Source organism: Lissotriton vulgaris, chromosome 5 (genome assembly GCF_964263255.1).
Source record: "Lissotriton vulgaris chromosome 5, aLisVul1.2, whole genome shotgun sequence".
Classification (NCBI taxonomy): Eukaryota; Metazoa; Chordata; class Amphibia; order Caudata; family Salamandridae; genus Lissotriton; species Lissotriton vulgaris.
The window spans coordinates 1175293444-1175313137 of NC_141693.1; the positions used below are offsets into that span (position 1 = coordinate 1175293444).

Genomic DNA, 19694 nt, shown 5'->3' on the forward strand with positions numbered 1-19694 from the left:
AAGGTTAGAAGGTCTTTGTTTTGTCTTAGGGGCATGGGGAGGGTGTTCCATGTCTTGGCGGCGAGGTGGGAGAATGATATGCCACCGGTGGTCACTCTTCGGATGCGGGGGACGATGGCGAGGGCGTGGTCTGCGGAGCGGAGCTGGCGATGGGGGTGTAGAAGCCGAGTCGTCTGTTGAGGTACGCTGGTCCGGTGTTGTGGAGTGCCTTGTGTGCGTGGGTGAGGAGCTTGAAGGTTATTCTCTTGTTGATGAGGAGCCAGTGCAGGTCTTTCAGGTGGGGTGTGATGTGGCTGCGGCAGGAAATGTTGAGGATCAGTCGTGCGGAGGCATTCTGGATGCGTTGGAGTCATGACAGGAGTTTGGCTGGTGCTCCTACGTAGAGTGCGTTGCTGTGGTCCAGTCTACTGCTGACGAGGGCTTGGCTGACCGCCCTTCTAGTTTCAGTGGGGATCGACTTGAAGATCCTGTGAAGCATGCAGAGGATGTTGAAGCAGAAGGAGGAGACGGCGTTGACCTTCTTCATCATGGAGAGGTTGGAGTCGAGGATGACCCCTAGGTTTCGTGCGTGGTTGGTAGGTGTGGGGGTTGCACCTAGTGCCATTGGCCACCAGGAGTCGTCCCAAGCAGATGGGGTGGAGCCGAAGATGAGGACCTCTGTCTTGTCCGAGTTCAGCTTCAGTCGGCTGTCCCTCATCCAGTCGGCGACAGCCTTCATTCCTTCGTGGAGGTTGGTTTTGGTGGTGTGGGGGTCCCTGGTGAGTGAGAGGATCAGCTGGGTGTCGTCGGCATAGGAGAGGATGTTTAGGGCATGTTGTCAGGCAACGTGGGTGAGTGGTGCCATGTAGATGTTGAACAGCGTTGGGCTGAGGGATGAGCCTTGGGGTACGCCGCAGATGATCTCAGTGGTTTTGGAGCGGAAGGGGGGGAGGCGGATGCTCTTGGTTCTCCCGGAGAGGAAGGAGGTGGTCCAGTCCAGGGCCTTTTCTTGGATTCCGGCATTGTGGAGGCATGCTATTAGTATGCGGTGGCAGACTGTGTCCACAGTGGCTGACTGGTCCTGGAGGATGAGGGCCGCGGTTTCTCCATTGTCGAGCATGATCCTGATGTCATCGGTGGCGGCGATGAGGGCAGTTTCGGTGCTGTGGTTGCTGCTGAACCCGAACTGGAATGGGTCCAAGATGCTGTTCTCTTCGAGGAAGCTGGTTAGTTATATGTTGACGGCCTCTTCAATGACCTTCGCTGGCAACGGGAGCAGGGCGATGGGTCCGAAGTTCTTGAGGTTCTTGGGGTCTGCCTTGGGTTTCTTTAAAAGGGCGTTGATCTCTGCGTGCTTTCAGCTTCCCGGGAAGGTCACTCTCTCGAAGGAGATGTTGATGGTTTTCCGGAGGTGGGGTGTGATGGTACTACCGGCTTTGTTGAAGATGTGGTGTGGGCAGGCGTCTTCCGGGGATCCGGAGTGGACGGTGTTCATGATGTTGATGGTGTCGTCATCGTTGATGTTGGTCCAGGTGAGCAGGCGGTTGGTGCGGGTGGTGGTCGTGGAAGCGGGTGTGTTAGATGTTGCCGAGGTGGTGATGGTGTCGAAGCTGTCGTGGATGTCTGCGATCTTGCGATGGAAAAAGGTGGCCAGCGAGTCACACAGGTCTTGAGATGGTGGGATGTCATTGGTGTTGGAGCTAGGGTTGGAGAGTTCCTGTACGATGCTGAAGAGCTCTTTGCTGTGTTGTGCATTGTTGTCTAGGCGGTCTCTAAAGGAGGTCCTTTTGGCGGATCAGAAGGCGGATCTGGTGGTGTTGGCATGTGGCGTTCTTGTGGGCTGTGTAGCTTTCCGGTGTTTTTTCGCGGGTCCAGTTTTTCTCTAGTTTATGGCAGGTTCGCTTGGAGGCCTGCAGGTCTTTGATGAACCAGCTGGCTCTCTTGCTGGTGTGGGTGTTGATGGGCTTCTTGAGCGGGGCGAGGGTGTTGATGCAGTCGTTGATCCATTGTCTGAGGTTTGCAGGCGGCGGTGCCAGGTCGGCCGGGTCTGCGGTTGGCTCTGGGCGGGGCCGGCGGTTAGGTGGTCCTCGGTGATCTTGCCCCAACTGAGGGCAGGGCATCTGCTGGGTGCAGTGGTGTAAGGTGGGTTTCTGGAAGGTGAAGTGGATGCAGCGGTGGTCGGTCCAGTGGAGTTCGGTGGTGCGGTCGAAGGAGATGTGGGAGCTTGCAGAGAAGATGGGGGTCAAGCGTGTGACCGGCAGAGTGTGTGGGTTCTGTGACAAGTTGTCCGAGTGTAATGTTGATGAGGTTGTCGATCAGGGTGGAGGAGTTGGTGTCGTTGTTGTTCTCGAGGTGGAAGTTCAGGTCCCCGAGGAGGATGTAGTCCATAGAGGCGAGGTCGTGTGTGCTGACGAGGTCGGTGATGTAGTCACTAACCTGCGGTTAGGGTCCGGGGGGTCTGTAGATGAGGGTTCCTCTGAGGGTGGTGTTGGGGTCAGTGTGGATCTGGAAGTGCAGATGTTTGGCGATGCTGAGGGTGTCGTCGGTGTTGGTCGAGACTCTGAGAGTGTTCCTTTGGACAATGGCGATTCCTCCTCCTGTCCTGTTGGTGCGGTCCCTGTGGGTGATCTTGTATCCTTCCAGGATGGCTATGGCAATGTCAGGTGCCACAGAGGGGGTCAGCCAGGTCTCCGTCAGGAAGGCGATGTCTGGGGCGTTGGTGTCAAGTAGGTCCCAGAGCTCGACGGCGTGTTTGCGGCCGGAGCGGGTGTTGAGCAGGATAAAACTGAGGAAGTTGGGTTCTTCTGTGGGTAGGTTGGCGGGCCGGATGCTGGTGAAGTTACAGTTTCGACAGGAGAAGGGTCCTTGTGGGCATTTCGGGATGGCCAGGCAGCAGGTGCGTGATCGACCGGTGTTGAGTGCGTGGAGGGTGCTGGAGCCGTAGCAGAGGTGGGCATCATGGCGTTCGTGGGGGCCAGGGGTCCTTGGCGCCGGGCACGGTCCAGGTCCGGACGGGCTTGCCTTTGGCGCGCCAGCGTCGCACCCACTGTGCGCGTCCGCTTCGCGGCCGCTTAACGGCCTCCATATAAGGGGTTAACGGAGGGAGTAGCAGATGGGAGGTGGGACCATGGCGGCGAATGGGCGCTAAGGGGGCGAGGCCACAGGGGAGGGCAGCGGAGGGAAAGAAAAGGGCGGGAGCGGGCACGGGGAGAGAGAACAAAAAATAATAACGTTACGACAATGGCACAGGAGGCAAAAAAAGCGGGGAAACCGAAGTAATAGCGTTACAACAATGGCACAGGAGGCAAAAAAGCGGGGAAACTGAGAATAATAAGTTACAGCACTGGCACAGGAGGCAACAAAGCGGGGCAATAGCGGCGGTGGCACAGAGGAGCGGCAGTGAGTGAGGAGGGGAGCGGCCTACCCTGAACCAGGGTCGAGGGTCGCTCTACCAGCTACTGCGTGGCCTCCATATCAGGGGTTAAGGGAGGGAGGAGCAGCTGGGAGGTGGGAGCGTGTGGCGAATGGGCGTTAAGGGGGTGTGGCCGCAGGGGAAGGCAGCAGCGGCAAAGAAAAGGGCGTGAGCAGGCGCAGGGGGAGAGAGAACAAAAAAAAATAACATTACAACCATTGCACAGGAGGCAAAAAAGGGGGGAAACAGAAAATAATAGCGTTACAGCAATGGCACAAGAGGCAAAAAAAAGCGGAGAAACAGTAAGTAATAGCGTTACAACAATGGCACAGGAGGCAAAAAAGGCGGGGAAACAGAAAGTAATAGCGTTACAACAATGACACAGGAAGCAAAAAAGCGGGGAAACAGAGAATAATAAGTTACAGCACTGGTACAGGAGGCAATAAGCGGGGAAACAGAGAATAATAAGTTACAGCACTGGCATAGGAGGCAACAAAGCGGGGCAACAGCGGCGGTGGCACAGAGGAGTGGCAGTGGGCGAGGAGGGGAGCGGCCTACTCTGAACCAGGGTCGAGGGTCCATCATATAAGTGATATTATAAAAACTGCTTTTCACCATCTGAAACTACTCCAAGTTGTCCTTGATATACTCAAACCTCACTCACAAAATAACCTTATTACTTGCAGTGGTAATATCCCAAATAACTACCGAATGGCCTCTATGCCAACTTCCCTGAAAAGAAATCCACATATAAGCTTGAACAGGTCTCAAACAACACTGCCATCTCATCTTTTGCCTGAATCCATAAGATCGCATCCCATCCGCACAGCAGTACCTCCACTACATCCTAGTGAAGAAACAAGCTGACTTACCATCCTTAGGCGTCATCTGCAATGCACTGCACGGGCGATCACAGAAGAACTTGTTGAAGCTGTTTCTCCCGTACTTCCCATCCAGAAACCTCAGATCAGCCAATCGCAGCTTAGGGGGTCATTAGGATGACGGGCGTACTTAGTCCTCCCGCCATCCTATCGGGACTAGGGACCGCCCGCCATAAGGGTGGGGGTCCCGAGGGTGGAATTAGGATGCGCCCGCCACAGTGGCGGGCGCATCCCTCAGTTTTACCATTGTGGTGGGCGGTGCTCCCTGCACCGCCTGCCACAATGTCAAAAATTTGTTGTATGCATTTGCATACAAGAAGCGGCAGGCACCGCGCGGTGCCTGCTGCTTCTTATATGCAAATTCTGGGGGGTACCACAGGTACCCCCCATGTGCACCCTCCTACACACCTTCACTCTGGGGGCCTGTAGGGGGCCCCCAGAGTGAAGACCGCATGCCGCCACGGAAAGGCATCTCCTTTGGCCCATCATAATATGTCTGGCGGTGTCTATTAGACACAACCACCATATTATTCCTTTTCCGAACCGCCCGCAAGGAGACCGGGGCGGAAAAGCGGCCGACGATCTTTACGTTCGCCGCGGTCCCCCCCGCCATCCTAATATGGCAGGGGAATTCTGGTGATGATGTCGGGCGGATTGCCCCTGACAGGCCGGCGGTGGCTACCGCCAGCCTGGCTGGGGCAATCCGCCCGACATCATAATGGGCCCCGTAGTGTCTATCTGACCACACCGATACAGGAAGTATAGTTTTAGGGATCTTCACTCACACGGATCGTCCCTCGGGAACTCTTTCCCTATGCATCGAAGACCTGAACCCGACTTCATCAGAATCAGAAACTGTTAAAATGTCACATTTATTGAGACAGTCATTTGGTAGACCGCACCGGCTGCTGTCATCTGTGCGTGTCCCTGACTCGTTACCTGCATAAAACCAGCCCCACAACCTAATGAGTCAATTCCACTTTGAAGCTTCACCACCCACTTCCTACTGTTATATAGTACTCTGAGTCCATCTTCGTGTTTTCAGGTACTTTATAAAACTCCAAATAAAATAAATAAATAAATATTACCACCTTGGCAGCCCAACTTCATCAATCATTTCCGAAAAACAAATACCAACTAAAAACTCATGAATGGATGGCCCATTTGGTGCCAAAATATTTGCCGTTCACAAGTTCCCCCAATTATTTCAAAGCCTTTCATGAACATATCTTTCTCAGCCTAAACCCCTAAAAACGTTCTTTCCAACTCGAAATTGATTTGTCCTAGATTTCTTCAACTTAGCCACTAGCTTGTCACCTCACAATCAAAAGTCTTTCCACTGTAATCCGCTACCACCCTTAGTACATGAATGCTTTGAAATCTTGAACGCCCTAAAATCATTCATACGATAGAAGGTCTGATTGGCTTAAACTCCTACTTTAAAAAAAACCAACATGCGTAATGTCCCTTTCGGTAGTGCACCTTTCCAGTTAGAGCCCTTTCCATCACTCAACATTCTAACATCATGTAGCCCATTTCACACACAAAAAGCATATAACCCCAAAAGCACCTACTTTAAAATGTAACTTCCACTAATTCATGTCCAATTGTAACTGACAACAAACCGTTATCAATCAAATCCATTATAAAATTAACAACAATATTTCTCCTCAGAGCCTCTCCAGTACATTCACTTCTACGCCTTTTCCCTTTCCTCCTGAGAACCTCCTGCCATGCTTTCTTGTATGCCTTCATCGTCGATTTGGCTAGTGGTTCTGCAATCAACTGGAACGCCTTCAATCCCTTAATCCCAGAGCTCCAATGGTATTTCTATTCCCGAACAATTCTGCTCCTGGCACCAGCCCACAGAATTTCTGCCACTGAGAATGAAACAAAGCAACCACAATGTCATTATCACCCTGGAGATGTGCCTCACCTGAAACAATGCTGTCCGGCGTGCACCCAAACACAAAATCCTCAAGAGTTCCCGTCCTTTGACATCCGTCTGTTCACAAGTGATAAATCTGCCTCAATTTCTACAATAAAATAAACCATCTTGTTTGCCAGAATGGCACCTACAGAACAAAAGCCATCACCAGGGGAAGTCCTTGCAAACATACAGTACTCTTCCTTTCCCTTAGCCACTTAGGCCACTTCTGTGCTCAGAATTTGCTGGTATAAATCAAAGCCACCTGTCCTTGCCACTTCTGAAAATATCTGTAGCTGTCATTCTGTTCTGTTCTCTCAATGTCCACACAGTCAGGCTGTTGAAATTCCTCAGTCATTCTGACCACAACTTCACCTCTGCTTTCAATGCCACTGTTCAACCTGTGATGTGAAGATGCCACACCACTCCTGGCATGGTGAAATATTTCCTTCTACAGATTGTCCTACCTGCTTGCACCACACAGCATGCAAAATTAGAATGCTCAAATCTGCCTTGCACTTTAATCATGTTTCTTCACCTTCAACAATTATGTAATCATTTCCAGTATTGTTTCCAATTTCTCCTTCATCAGTTTTGCTTTTTTTCCAACTCTTAACTCAACAACCAAAAGAGTGATCATGGTAGCGGTACCTTCTGTCTATTCACACACCTAGGGTACACCAATGCTTCCAGCATCTCCCTAAACTTCTCAAATGCCTCTTTGCATTTGACTCCTCCCATCTTCACTGCCAAAAAGCAATTGTCTTTGTAATCCTTAGTGATCATGTTGCTGCTGAGATTAACCACTGCAAAAAGACTGCACTTTTTAAACAACGCATGAAACATTACATAACCTATTGGGAATGCTGTGTCTACATTTATGTCCTCCAAACTACATACCAATTACAGAAAAATCCTGTGGGTGAACTGGGAAAAGGCAAAAGGCTGACTTGATGTCACATATTATTATTAGAAAAAAGGTATGCAGTTCCTCTGGACAATCAAAAAGAGGGGAGATATCGGAAAGTCACACGAGGGGGTGCTTATCCAAGATAGGTCGAAAGGAGGGGAATTCCTCTTGTCAGAACTAGGGCCCTCACACACCCAGCCAGCTAGGTGTCATGCTTCATCATATGGGCCTGCTCCTCGTCGGGTTGGCACTACAATACTCGACGAGCACCCATAGAGGGGTTCTTTGGTGGAGATCTTTTGTTCCCTGCCATTTGGTGCAGTGGGGATAAGGGGCCTATGAACTGTAGACATAGTGAGAAGTGATTAAAACAGGTTGGGTAGTCCAAAGACACTTTTTTTCAAACTGGCTCTCCACCTGATTAAAAACGGGGAAAGAGTGGCGGCTATCTGAAGTAATGATTCAGTGTAACTACGCCTACTCTTTTGGGTCAACATGTTTCGTGCCGAATGGTCAGGAGGCTCAGTGGCAATTCATCAGGACCTAGTGGATAAACTATATACACACAGTGGCGGGTGGGCAACCTACCTACCACTTATCAGCACTGCAAGTAAGGTACCCACAGCAACAAGGGATGACATAATAGAAAAATACAGAATAAAAACCACAGCTAAATCAAATGGTAGTTAAGTCATGGTAACAACAAATCTCTCTCTCCACATCAAAACATAGAAATGACCAACCAATAGTGTGCAAAAAGTAGCAGACAGTCACATAACAGATGGTAAGTGACAACAGCAGGTATGTGGCGCAAGGACCTACTGCATGTATAGGTAACGTATTCAAACATTATTAAAAATCAGGAGACGGAACAGTAAGGGGTAACGTTTTTAAAAAAACACTTGTTGCAAGGGTGGCTGATATGGGAAGCTCGAACTCACCTAAAGGTAATAAAAGTGTCACCTCAACAGTGTCCGGCGGGATAAACAGACACCTACAGTATTGAACAAGGAAAGTGACTGATGGGCATGGAGGAGACAGAAGGGTATGGGGAGAGAAGGGTATGGCGAAAGAAGGGTATGGGAGAGAAGGGTAAGGGGAGAGAAGGGTAAGGGGAGAGAAGGGTATAGGAAAAACAGAATGTTGGGGTAAGAGACAGGTGAGGGGAGAATTATATGGTTGATGAAAGAAACAGAAGGGAAGGAGGCAGTACAGAAGAAGGGCAGTAAGAAAAGGTTAGGGTATTCCTAGTTTCCATCCCGTTCATAGGGGCTGCACGCAAGTTTACTGTTCATTGGCGGGGTGGGCTCAGGGCGTGCACCAGATCAGACATGGTGGCGGTAAGGCACTCATAGAGCTGTGCACAAGGGCTGTGCATTATTTTACTGCTTATGGACAGACGTGCTTGGTGCATGCACCGGAGCACACATGCTAATGTGTAAATCGCTCACAGAACGGGTGACTGCTCCTGTTCACACGGGTCGGATGTTATTTAACTGATTATGGACGGGATGGGCTCAGTGCGTGCATCAGAGCACACATGGCGGTGTGTGCAGTGCTCACGTCGCGATGGACGACTGCTCCCGGTCACGCGATCTGCACGTTTATTTTATTTTTAGTGGCGAAGTGTCCTGTGCTCAGAGGGAAAGGCAGGAGAGACCCCAAGGAGCACGTCTCTGGCCTCTGAACACTATGTGCGCCGCGCTGCCATTAAAGTGGATTATGAAAGCCCTTGCACCCCCCGTACGGGAAGGGTTCAGTAATAGTTTCTCGCCAGTGGAACCTGGTGCTGTGCACGATGGAAGAGAGTATGGGGGAGAGGTTAGGGGGCGGGAGTCTGGAGAGGAGCTATCGCCCCATTTCTCTGCAGCGGCCCTGAGACCTCCAGTCTGTCCTGTTTCGTCCCCATCCCCGTCAGCGTGGCTCTGCACAGGAGTGGCTCCGTCATGTTCTCTCCCACAGATGCACGGTCCTTGGTAAAGTTAGCGATAAATGCAACACAGGCTGCTTGCTGGTTAAACATGGTTTTCAGATGGATCTGACTTTTCTTAATTTTAGCAGATAAAGTGTGGTCCATTTAGTATGGCGCGCGGCGGGGACGCCGTCGCCGTGAGCGTGCACATCGGCTGCTACGCGAGACTGCCTCACGCGCGTGACTAAATCCCATGCGTGCATGGCCAGCTCTTGTCTCTCCCTCTCCCATTGACAATGCTGCGCGGGTGGCCAGCTCTTGTCTCCCTTTGTCGGCTGAGCCGACGACTATAGTTCTCGGCGAGAACACGCTTCGCGCGCTTCTAGCCGAGACCTAAAAAATCTCACTTCATTTTTTTAGGTAACTGCTCCCTCCCTAAAACGGACAGAATTAATTTCTCCAGTGGCCAAAAATCAAACTCTCGTCTCTTCCACTTCCTTCAACAACTTTTTTTCTAACCATGTCTACTATTGCGAAAGCTGACATCAAATTTTCTACCAGTCTTTGATTCCCTAACCAGAACTCTAATCTCTATCCTTCCTGCAAAACCTGTTCTGAGTCTATACCTTGATAAAAGTACAACTAAAACCTCAAATGTTTTGTTATTCCAATGTTTTGTAGTTTTTTAAAACGCCACCTTTACAAACTATGTCCCTCTAGATCTGTATGTCCTTCCCTTCACTATGACCTGTTACTGTTTCATCAACAACCTCCTTCCAGTTCTCTTTCACATCAGTTTTCTTATATTTTGTTTCTTTCTCGTCTATATTCTCAGCATTCACTTTGTCCTTCTCCACTTCTTTATTTTACAGGCTTCTTTGTTCCACTCCCCAATCAATGCACCATTTGGTGTGACTTCCTCACCTTCGAACTCTGTACTCTTTGTGGGGCCCCTTATGGCCCCTGTATTTTCACACCACCCCTTCCCAAACTGTAATTAGAAAGGCCCCACACACGGCTACATTAGTTAGGAAGAGTCCGCTCACGGGAATAAGCATGAGCGAATTTTGCGGATCTCGCCTTCGCGAATTTTGCGGATTTGCGGATTCGCAATCCGCAAAATCCGCGAATTCCCGCGAATTTGCGGATTTTTTTTTTTTGTGTTCGCCCGTGTTTCTGCCAGTTCGCGAGGGTTTTTACAATTTCGCAATTTGCGAACTTACCTGTCGGGTCGCAAGTTTTGCGAACTTGTTGTTTCTACGTGTCCAACCTGTTTGGGACACTCTTCTTCATCACTGCCACTCTCTGTCACCACTGCCACTCTCTGACTACTCATGCCACCCTCTGGCCCACCCATGCCACCCTCTGTTTCATCACCACACCCTCTGGTTGTCCAGTGTACATTATTTTCGGCAAAGCAAAGCACACCTTCCCTGCCTCAAGTGACCTGAATTAATTTGGGGCTGATTAATGTGTCACAGAATATTTTTTTAGCTGGCACCTGCTTCCTTAGTGCGCCCTGATTAGTGATCTTTTGCACTTGCTAAGTGCTTTCATTGTTGCAAAATTAGTTACAACACCTGCCCTGCCCCAACTGACAATAATGAATTAGGGGCTGATTAATGGATTTTAACTTCCAGCCTGGCTCCTGCTTGTCTCCCTTAGCTGTAATTCATGACCTTTGTGGCATATGTGTAACTATTCTGAGGTTCAGAGCAGGGTCACATAATAGTTTCAACTGGCAACTGAACTCTGGAGGGGCCCCTCAGGAAGCACTACAGTAAATGGCTACTAATGATGTGCCTGAACTTTTGAACCTGGTAAGTAGTTACTTTCAGTTTTGCTTAGATCGTATTTCTGCAATTTCGCACTTATTCGCGGGGCGCGAACTCACGCGAACAGTGCGAGCAGTGCGAGCAAAATCCGCTGCTCGCGGATTTGCGGATTTTGCAGGAAATTCGCAAATCTCGCGGATTGCGGATTTCCCGAAAATCCGCAAAATCCGCGAGCGGAACGGATTTTCCGCCCATGCCTACACGGGAACCACATAGGGACCACAGATGCAGGCGGCCACAGTGTCCTGGATTTCTCATTATTGGCGCTGGCAAACTAGAATGCTATACCAGTGCCATGACTGATGTTAGGCCCACTGCACCGAGTAAATGACTCCTGAGTAAATGTAGCTCTTACTGACAAACATTTTTAAATTACAGAAAATTCTGAGGGGTTAGGGAGTATTTGTTAGCTGACGTGTAATGTGTGTCCTCACATTTATTAAAACACATCAGGGTGATGCCTATATGTTTTAATGTGTGTTGCATCTCTACTATGTGTTACATTTCAGGACATGGTAAGACCTGTAATAATGTAGGCTGACATGTTTCATTGCAGACGCTATGTATGGAAATTTCTCCAGGCCCAAGAAAAGACTGACCAGTGCATGTTGCCTCACAGTTGCATCTGAAAAGATACGAGGAGAAAGAGAAGCCTTTTTGGGGAAATTCTAAAACCTATACATACCGGTGTTTTGTAGGCAAATGAAAGGCTCACAGTTACCTGAACCCACTAGGGAAATCACATACCAGGTTCAAGAAGTGTGGGTAATGCTGAAGGTAATTTAAAAGATCCTTTGCTTTGGAAATTTCTGAAAAAATAATGCCAATTACATTGCTATGTGTGAGTAAATTCAGGACAAAATGGGGAGGCATACCCTTAGAAAGATCTTACACTTATACTAAAACCCCAATGACAACATAGTCTTGTGTCACGAATATACATATGTGCCACAGTCGCACTCAACATGCTTCTTAAGAAGTCTCCTCTTCTTAACAAAAGTAACACTGGCAAAAACAAAACCGAATCACTTCTAGATCACACCTTTTTCTAAAGAACGTCGTTGCGTTCTCCATGGTTTCTCGTGGTCAAGAAATGGAAATCAGTCACAGAGCGAAGGGTGGGCACAAGCGAGCCTCACTAGTTCCTACACCAAGGAAGCTGACCCGAAGCCCAGCTGTCACTCAGCTGGAAACTACTACACTCAGATGCTAATAGGGAGCATCGGTCATGTTCTCCCAGAGTAAGGCAGTGTTAATGTGTCGTCATCATGTTTGATAATCTTCCTGATCCAAACACCTTAGCCCCAGTCTCCCTTTCCTTCATCTCTTCTCATTTAATCCCTTCATTCTCGCCATAGCCCAGCAGCATATTCCAACCCTTCCACTACATCTGCATTGTCCCCCAGCCACTTGTCCTTGGACCAGGCCTCCTGTTAGAGGGCTGTCCCGGGCCATTCCAGGCTCTCCTGGCCTCTGCATCGCACCAGCAATCCTCTTCACTGGTGCCACTTGCCTCTGGCCTACCACGTGGCGCACGCCAGGGAGGCCTGTACCCTCAGGGCCCCCATGACTAGCAGAGTCCTCTCAGCCAGCTCCTTTCCTTCTTCCCCTACAGCCGCCTATCTAACATCTCCCCATTCCCTACACCCTCTCAGACCTGGAACCCCTTTTCCATGCTCACCCCAATACCCCATTATCCTCCTGCCTTTCCCACACACTAGTTCTGTCCACCTTATCAAGCCCTTTCCCCTCACGTGTCTCTTATTGTACCCCATTCTCTTCCCCCTGACCCGCTACCTCGTCCACCCATGTTCTTCTCCCCTCCTGACTGGCTCTCGATGGCCGGTGGCCCTCCCTCGTTGCTCCACTAGCAAAGGATCATGAGTCCTTCCTCTCTGTCCTTCCCCACAGCACTAATGCTCCTTGACCATAGAGTGCAGCAGCAAAGAAGCCAGAGCAGCAGCTTCCGCCCCAGTAGGCATGTTCATCGCTTTGGTCTCCCTGCCTGTTCCCCACGCCTCTCTGGGGACCTAGAGATCCATCCTCCACACCCGCTCAGCACCCAGAGGGCCTCACATGGTAACCTCCAACAGACGGACACTCTAACACCACCAGACAAAGCACAGCCAACTGTCTATCTGCCCTTCCCCCAAAACTTCACCTGCAGCACACCGCTCTGCCACCTACTTCTCTAAAAGTACATCTGACATCTCGGCCTCCTGCCCCCCTCCCAGCCACCATGGCCTTCTAACCCTCAAAGGCACCCAGCGGGGAGGAGGTAGGAAGCAAAGACTGAGCCTTCCCTGTACCCCTACACTTAAACCCTGTGCCCTCTCCGCCTCTTCACTACAGGCCAGTCACGCGGCCTCCGTCACCCACTCACTGCCACCTGCCCGAATCCCCCCGGGGGCGGGAGCTCTTCACACTCCAGGCCCTCGCCCTACCAGTCAATTGTTGCTGTACAGACACTGCTGCATAGTTATGGATCCCTGCTGCTCTACCCACCTCTTGCCCGCTTCCCTTCTGCTGCTCTACCCACCTCCTGCCCCGCTTGCCTTCTGCTGCTCTACCCACCTCCTGCCCGCTTGCCTTCTGCTGCTCTACCCACCTCCTGCCCCGCTTGCTTTCTGCTGCTCTACCCACCTCCTGCCCCGCTTGCCTTCTGCTGCTCTACTCACCTCCTGCCCACTTGCCTTCTGCTGCTCTACCCACCTCCTGCCCTCTTGCCTTCCACTGCTCTACCCACCTCCTGCCCGCTTGCCTTCTGCTGCTCTAAATACCTCCTGCCCGCTTGTCTTCTGCTGATTTACCCACCTCCTGCCCCGCTTGCTTTCTGCTGCTCTACCCACCTCCTACCCGCTTGCCTTGTGCTGCTCTACCTACCTACTGTCCGCTTGCCTTCTGCTGCTCTACCCACCTCCTGCCCTCTTGCTTTCTGCTGCTCTACCCACCTCCTGCCCGCTTGCCTCCTGCTGCTCTACCCACCTCCTGTCCGCTTCCCTTCTACTGCTCTACCCACCTCCTCCCCTGATTGCATTCTGCTGCTCTACCCACCTCCTGCCCTGCTTGCCTTCTGCTGCTCTACTCACTTCCAGCCCCGCCTGACTTCTGCTGCTGTACCCACCTCCTGCCCCGTTTTCCTTCTGCTGCTCTACCCACCTCCTGCCCCACTTGTCTTCTGCTGCTCTACTCACCTCCTGCCTCGATTGCCTTCTGCTGCTCTACCCATCTCCTGCACAGCTTGCCTTCTGCTGCTCTACCCACCTCCTGCCCCACATGTCTTCTTCTGCTCTACCCACCTCCTGCCCCGCTTGCCTTCTGCTGCTCTACTCACCTCCTGCCCTGCCTGACTTCTGCTGATCTACCCACCTCCTACCCGCGTGCCTTCTGCTGCTCTACCCACCTCCTGCCCGCTTGCCTTCTGTTGCTCTACCCACCTCCTGCCCCCCTTGCTATCTGCTGCTCTACCCACCTCCTGCCCAGCATGCCTTCTGCTGCTCTACCCACCACCTGCCCGCTTGCCTTCTGCTGCTCTACCCACCTCCTGCCCCGCTTGCTTTCTGCTGCTCTACCCACCTCCTGCCCGCTTGCCTTCTGCTGCTCTACCCATCTCCTGCCCCGCTTGCCTTCTGCTGCTCTACCCACCTCCTGCCCCACATGTCTTCTGCTGCTCTACCAACCTCCTGCCCCGCTTGCCTTCTGCTGCTCTACTCACCTCCTGCCCTTCCTGACTTCTGCTGATCTACCCACCTCCTGCCCGCTTGCCTTCTGCTGCTCTAACCACCTCCTGCAAGCTTGCCTTCTGTTGCTCTACCCACCTCCTGCCCCGCTTGCTTTCTGCTGCTCTACCCACCTCCTGCCCAGCATACCTTCTGCTGCTCTACCCACCACCTGCCCGCTTGCCTTCTGCTGCTCTACCCACCTCCTGCCCCGCTTGCTTTCTGCTGCTCTACCCACCTCCTGCCCGCTTGCCTTCTGCTGCTCTACCCACCTCTTGCCCCACTTGCTTTCTGCTGGTCTACCCTCCTCCTGCCTACTTGCCTTCTGCTGCTCTACCCACCTCCTGCCCCGCTTGCTTTGCTGCTCTACCCACCTCCTGCCTGCTTGCCTTCTGCTGCTCTACCTACCTCCTGCCCCACTTGTCTTCTGCTGCTCTACTCACCTCCTGCCTCGATTGCCTTCTGCTGCTCTACCCATCTCCTGCACAGCTTGCCTTCTGCTGCTCTACCCACCTCCTGCCCCACATGTCTTCTTCTGCTCTACCCACCTCCTGCCCCGCTTGCCTTCTGCTGCTCTACTCACCTCCTGCCCTGCCTGACTTCTGCTGATCTACCCACCTCCTACCCGCGTGCCTTCTGCTGCTCTACCCACCTCCTGCCCGCTTGCCTTCTGTTGCTCTACCCACCTCCTGCCCCCCTTGCTATCTGCTGCTCTACCCACCTCCTGCCCAGCATGCCTTCTGCTGCTCTACCCACCACCTGCCCGCTTGCCTTCTGCTGCTCTACCCACCTCCTGCCCCGCTTGCTTTCTGCTGCTCTACCCACCTCCTGCCCGCTTGCCTTCTGCTGCTCTACCCATCTCCTGCCCCGCTTGCCTTCTGCTGCTCTACCCACCTCCTGCCCCACATGTCTTCTGCTGCTCTACCAACCTCCTGCCCCGCTTGCCTTCTGCTGCTCTACTCACCTCCTGCCCTTCCTGACTTCTGCTGATCTACCCACCTCCTGCCCGCTTGCCTTCTGCTGCTCTAACCACCTCCTGCAAGCTTGCCTTCTGTTGCTCTACCCACCTCCTGCCCCGCTTGCTTTCTGCTGCTCTACCCACCTCCTGCCCAGCATACCTTCTGCTGCTCTACCCACCACCTGCCCGCTTGCCTTCTGCTGCTCTACCCACCTCCTGCCCCGCTTGCTTTCTGCTGCTCTACCCACCTCCTGCCCGCTTGCCTTCTGCTGCTCTACCCACCTCTTGCCCCACTTGCTTTCTGCTGGTCTACCCTCCTCCTGCCTACTTGCCTTCTGCTGCTCTACCCACCTCCTGCCCCGCTTGCTTTGCTGCTCTACCCACCTCCTGCCTGCTTGCCTTCTGCTGCTCTACCTACCTCCTGCCCGTTTGTCTTCTGCTGCTCTACCCACCTCCAGTGGCAGTTCGGGCTGGACTGTTCCCATGAGGCACAGGGTCAGACTGATTTGCATATGGCCATGTCTGAACTGGGGTGGCTGAGTGAGCTAAAGAATGGTGATAGATTAAACCCAGATCAGTTGACTGGGGGTGAGTGTTTGATTTGCTCAAACGCTCCGTCCATCATCCCCTTTTGTATCGCTTTGTTCGCCCTAAATTGGCAGGGTATGCTCAGATGTTAGTCTCTTGCTCACTTGCCCACTGGATTCAAGATAGCCGGGCTGGTGAGGATTATGAATCCGAAACCGGTCCCAGGATGCTTGTTTCCAGTCCAAGGAAGACATGGCTTGGCAGTTTGGGCTGGACTGTTTCCATGAGGCACAGGGTCAGACTGATTTGCACATGGCCATGACTGAACTGGGTGGCTGAGTGAGCTAAAAAATGTTGATGGATTAAACCCAGATCAGTTGACTGGGGGTGAGTGTTTGATTTGCTCAAACGCTCCGTCCATCATCCCATTTTGTAACGCTTTGTGCGCCCTAAATTGGCAGGGTATGCTCAGACGTGAGTCCCTTGCTCACTTGGCCACTGGATTCAAGATAGCCTGGCTGATGAAGATTATGAATTTGAAACCGGTCCCAGGATGCTTGTTTCCGGTCCAGGAAAGACATGGCTTGGCAGTTCGGGCTGGACTGTTCCCATGAGGCACAGGGTCAGACTAATTTGCATATGGCCATGTCTGAACTGGGGTGGCTGAGAGAGCTAAAGAATGGTGATGGATTAAACCCAGATCAGTTGACTGGGGGTGAGTGTTTGATTTGCTCAAACGCTCCGTCCATCATCCCCTTTTGTATCGCTACTCACCTCCTGCCCCGGCTGACTTCTGCTGCTCTACCCACCTCCTGCCCTGCTTGCCTTCTGCTGCTCTACCCTCCTCCTGCCCCAGTTGTCTTCTGCTGCTCTACCCACCTCCTGCCCGCTGGCCTTTTGCTGCTCTACCTACCTCCTGTCCGCTTGCCTTCTGCTGCTCTTCCCACCTCCTGCCCCACTTGCTTTCCGCTGCTCTACCCACCTCCTGTCTGCTTCCCTTCTGCTACTCTACCCACCTCCTGCCCGGATTGCCTTCTGCTGCTCTACCCATCTCCAGCCCCGCCTGACTTCTGTTGCTCTACCCACCTCCTGCACCGTTTGCCTTCTGATGCTCTACCCACCTCCTGCCCCACTTGTCTTCTGCTGCTCTACTCACCTCCTGCCCCGATTGCCTTCTGCTGCTCTACTCGCCTCCTGCCCTGCCTGACTTCTGCTGCTCTACCCACCTCCTGCCCCGCTTGCCTTCTGCTGCTCTACCCACCTCCTGCCCCACTTGTCTTCTGCTGCTCTACCCACCTCCTGCCCCGCTTGCCTTCTGCTGCTCTGCCCACCTCTTGCCCCACTTGTCTTCTACTACTCTACTCACCTCCTGCCCCACTTGTCTTCTGCTGCTCTACCCACCTCCTGCCCCGCTTGCCTTCTGCTACTCTACTTACCTCCTGCTTGCCTGACTTCTGCTGATCTACCCACCTCCTGCCCCGCTTGCTTTCTGCTGCTCTACCCATCTCCTGCCCGGTTGCCTTCTGCCGCTCTACCCACCTCCTGCCCCACTTGTCTTCTGCTACTCTACTCACCTCCTGCCCCTCTTGCCTACTGAGGCTCTACTCACCTCCTGCCCCACTTGTCTTCTGCTACTCTACTCACCTCCTGCCCCTCTTGCCTACTGAGGCTCTACTCACCTCCTGCCCCACTTGTCTTCTGCTACTCTACACACCTCCTGCCCCGCCTGACTTCTGCTGCTCTACTCACCTCCTGCTCCGCTTACCTACTGCTGCTCTACTCACCTCCTGCTCCGCTTACCTACTGCTGCTCTACTCACCTCCTGCTCCGCTTACCTACTGCTGCTCTACTCACCTCCTGCTCCGCTTACCTACTCAAGCTCTACCCACCTCCTGTCCGCCTGACTTCTGCTGCTCTACTCACCTCCTGCCCTGCTTGCCTACTGCTACTCTACCAAGTCAGGAGCCCTCTGCTGCACTTGCAGTCTCGTTTACAGGCAGATGGAGGGGCATTTGCAGACTATCGTGTGTGGATAAAAAGGTATTAAACACCTTGCACCAGACTTTACGCCCTTCAGGTTCACCAGAGCGGATAACAAGAAACCCATTCTGTCTGTCGGTCAGTCTGTCAGGCGGCTGAGGAAACGTACTAGGGCTACATTTACCAACCAAAGCTACCGAGGCCTTCCCGAATTTGTCCAAAAGAAAAATGCTTACTCTGTCTCTCTTTCCTTTGCTTTCATTATTTATTTGGGGTATTAGTGAAACACTAACCTAGCCCCTGGAGGCAACAGAGCACGGTCCATAGAGCGACGGTGGGTTCGGATGAGCAAGTTATGTACCACTAAACAAGTAGGAAGGTGATGAGTTAGCAATTGTCATGGTTGGAGTCAGTTGATATGACATAGCACATTATTGGCCAGCGGTGTTGCCTTGCAGCGCCTTCTGTTGTGCGGGGTAACTTATCTAATGGGGGGGTGATTTCCATCACAAACCAGAGTCTGATCTGCTTTGTGTAGAAGAGAATTAGTGATAGGCACAGAGGAAGAGGACGAGGATAAACTTCCCAGTTAGGCTGGGCAGAGGTGTTGGGCTCGAGTTCCTTAGAACTGAGCAGTGGCCCTTTGGACTCTCAGTGGGTCCAGGGTGACTCGAGTCCGCAGGCGCTGGCGGACAGGCGGCTCCTTCCTTTACAGATTAGAGAAGGTGCGTCTATTATGGGCGGGAAAACCTAGGTGCGCAGTTTCAGATGACTTGTCTACAACTCGTTTGATCTTGTACACCTTGGTATTGACAGTCCAGCTGGGGATCCTCCTTCTAGGAGGGTCTATTTGAGAGGGGGAGCGGTTCTAGCTGGTGAGGGCCTTGTACCTGACAAATCCTGTTTACAAGAGACAAATTATCGGACAGAGGTGCTCTGGAGGTGCAAATGGTGAAAGCACACTCACAAACGTATTTCTTTGGCAGAAGTCTCCTCACACTTGCCCAATGTACTCTAGCCACCAATTCGAGCACAACAGAGTATTTGTAAGTCACCGTTAAGGAGGTATGACTGATAAATGGGTATTGATGGCAAGCAGGAGCCAGTAGATCCATGCAGACTGCGCATTTTGCAGTCTGCTGCAACAACTAAAAGACTCCATTTGTATTGGTACTGCTTTTTTGGGCCTTTGGTAGAGCATTTAACATGGCCATACTAGTGCATTTTCCAATGTAGCAGCATTGTGTTGATTGCCACTTGTTATGGTGTTGGTTGAGTAGGTTTGCCCTGTGTTTCATTCTCTAATCTAGTGTTGTCTCCGTTTTATTTTGCAGTTGCCTTCTCTGGCCTCGGCTTCACTTCCTTCTACCTGGCGGGAAAGCTGCACTGCTTCACTGAGGCGGGCCTGGGCAAGAGCTGGCGGCTCTGCGCAGCCATTCTGCCACTCTACTGCGCCATGATGGTGGCGCTCTCGCGCATGTGCGACTACAAGCACCACTGGCAAGGTGAGGAGGGGTCTGCGGCACTACTTGGGATGTTCTTGGAGGTGCAAGAAGAGTACACACAGGCACACATATCCCCTTCCCCTCCTCCGCTGAGCTTGTATAACTCAGAATCGTCTCTCTTTTATCTCTCCCTCCTCCACTATGCTTG

General features: G+C 52.2%; 1 protein-coding gene across 1 annotated transcript in view; it reads left to right on the top strand.

The window, feature by feature from the left end:
• The window catches only part of PLPP4 (phospholipid phosphatase 4), a 918420-nt gene that overhangs the window by 839077 nt on the left and 59649 nt on the right, over window positions 1-19694 (top strand). The window contains exon 6 of the mRNA XM_086920298.1: window positions 19376-19546. Within this exon, the coding sequence (XP_086776424.1) occupies window positions 19376-19546 (171 nt within the window). The remainder of the gene's footprint in view (window positions 1-19375; window positions 19547-19694) is intronic.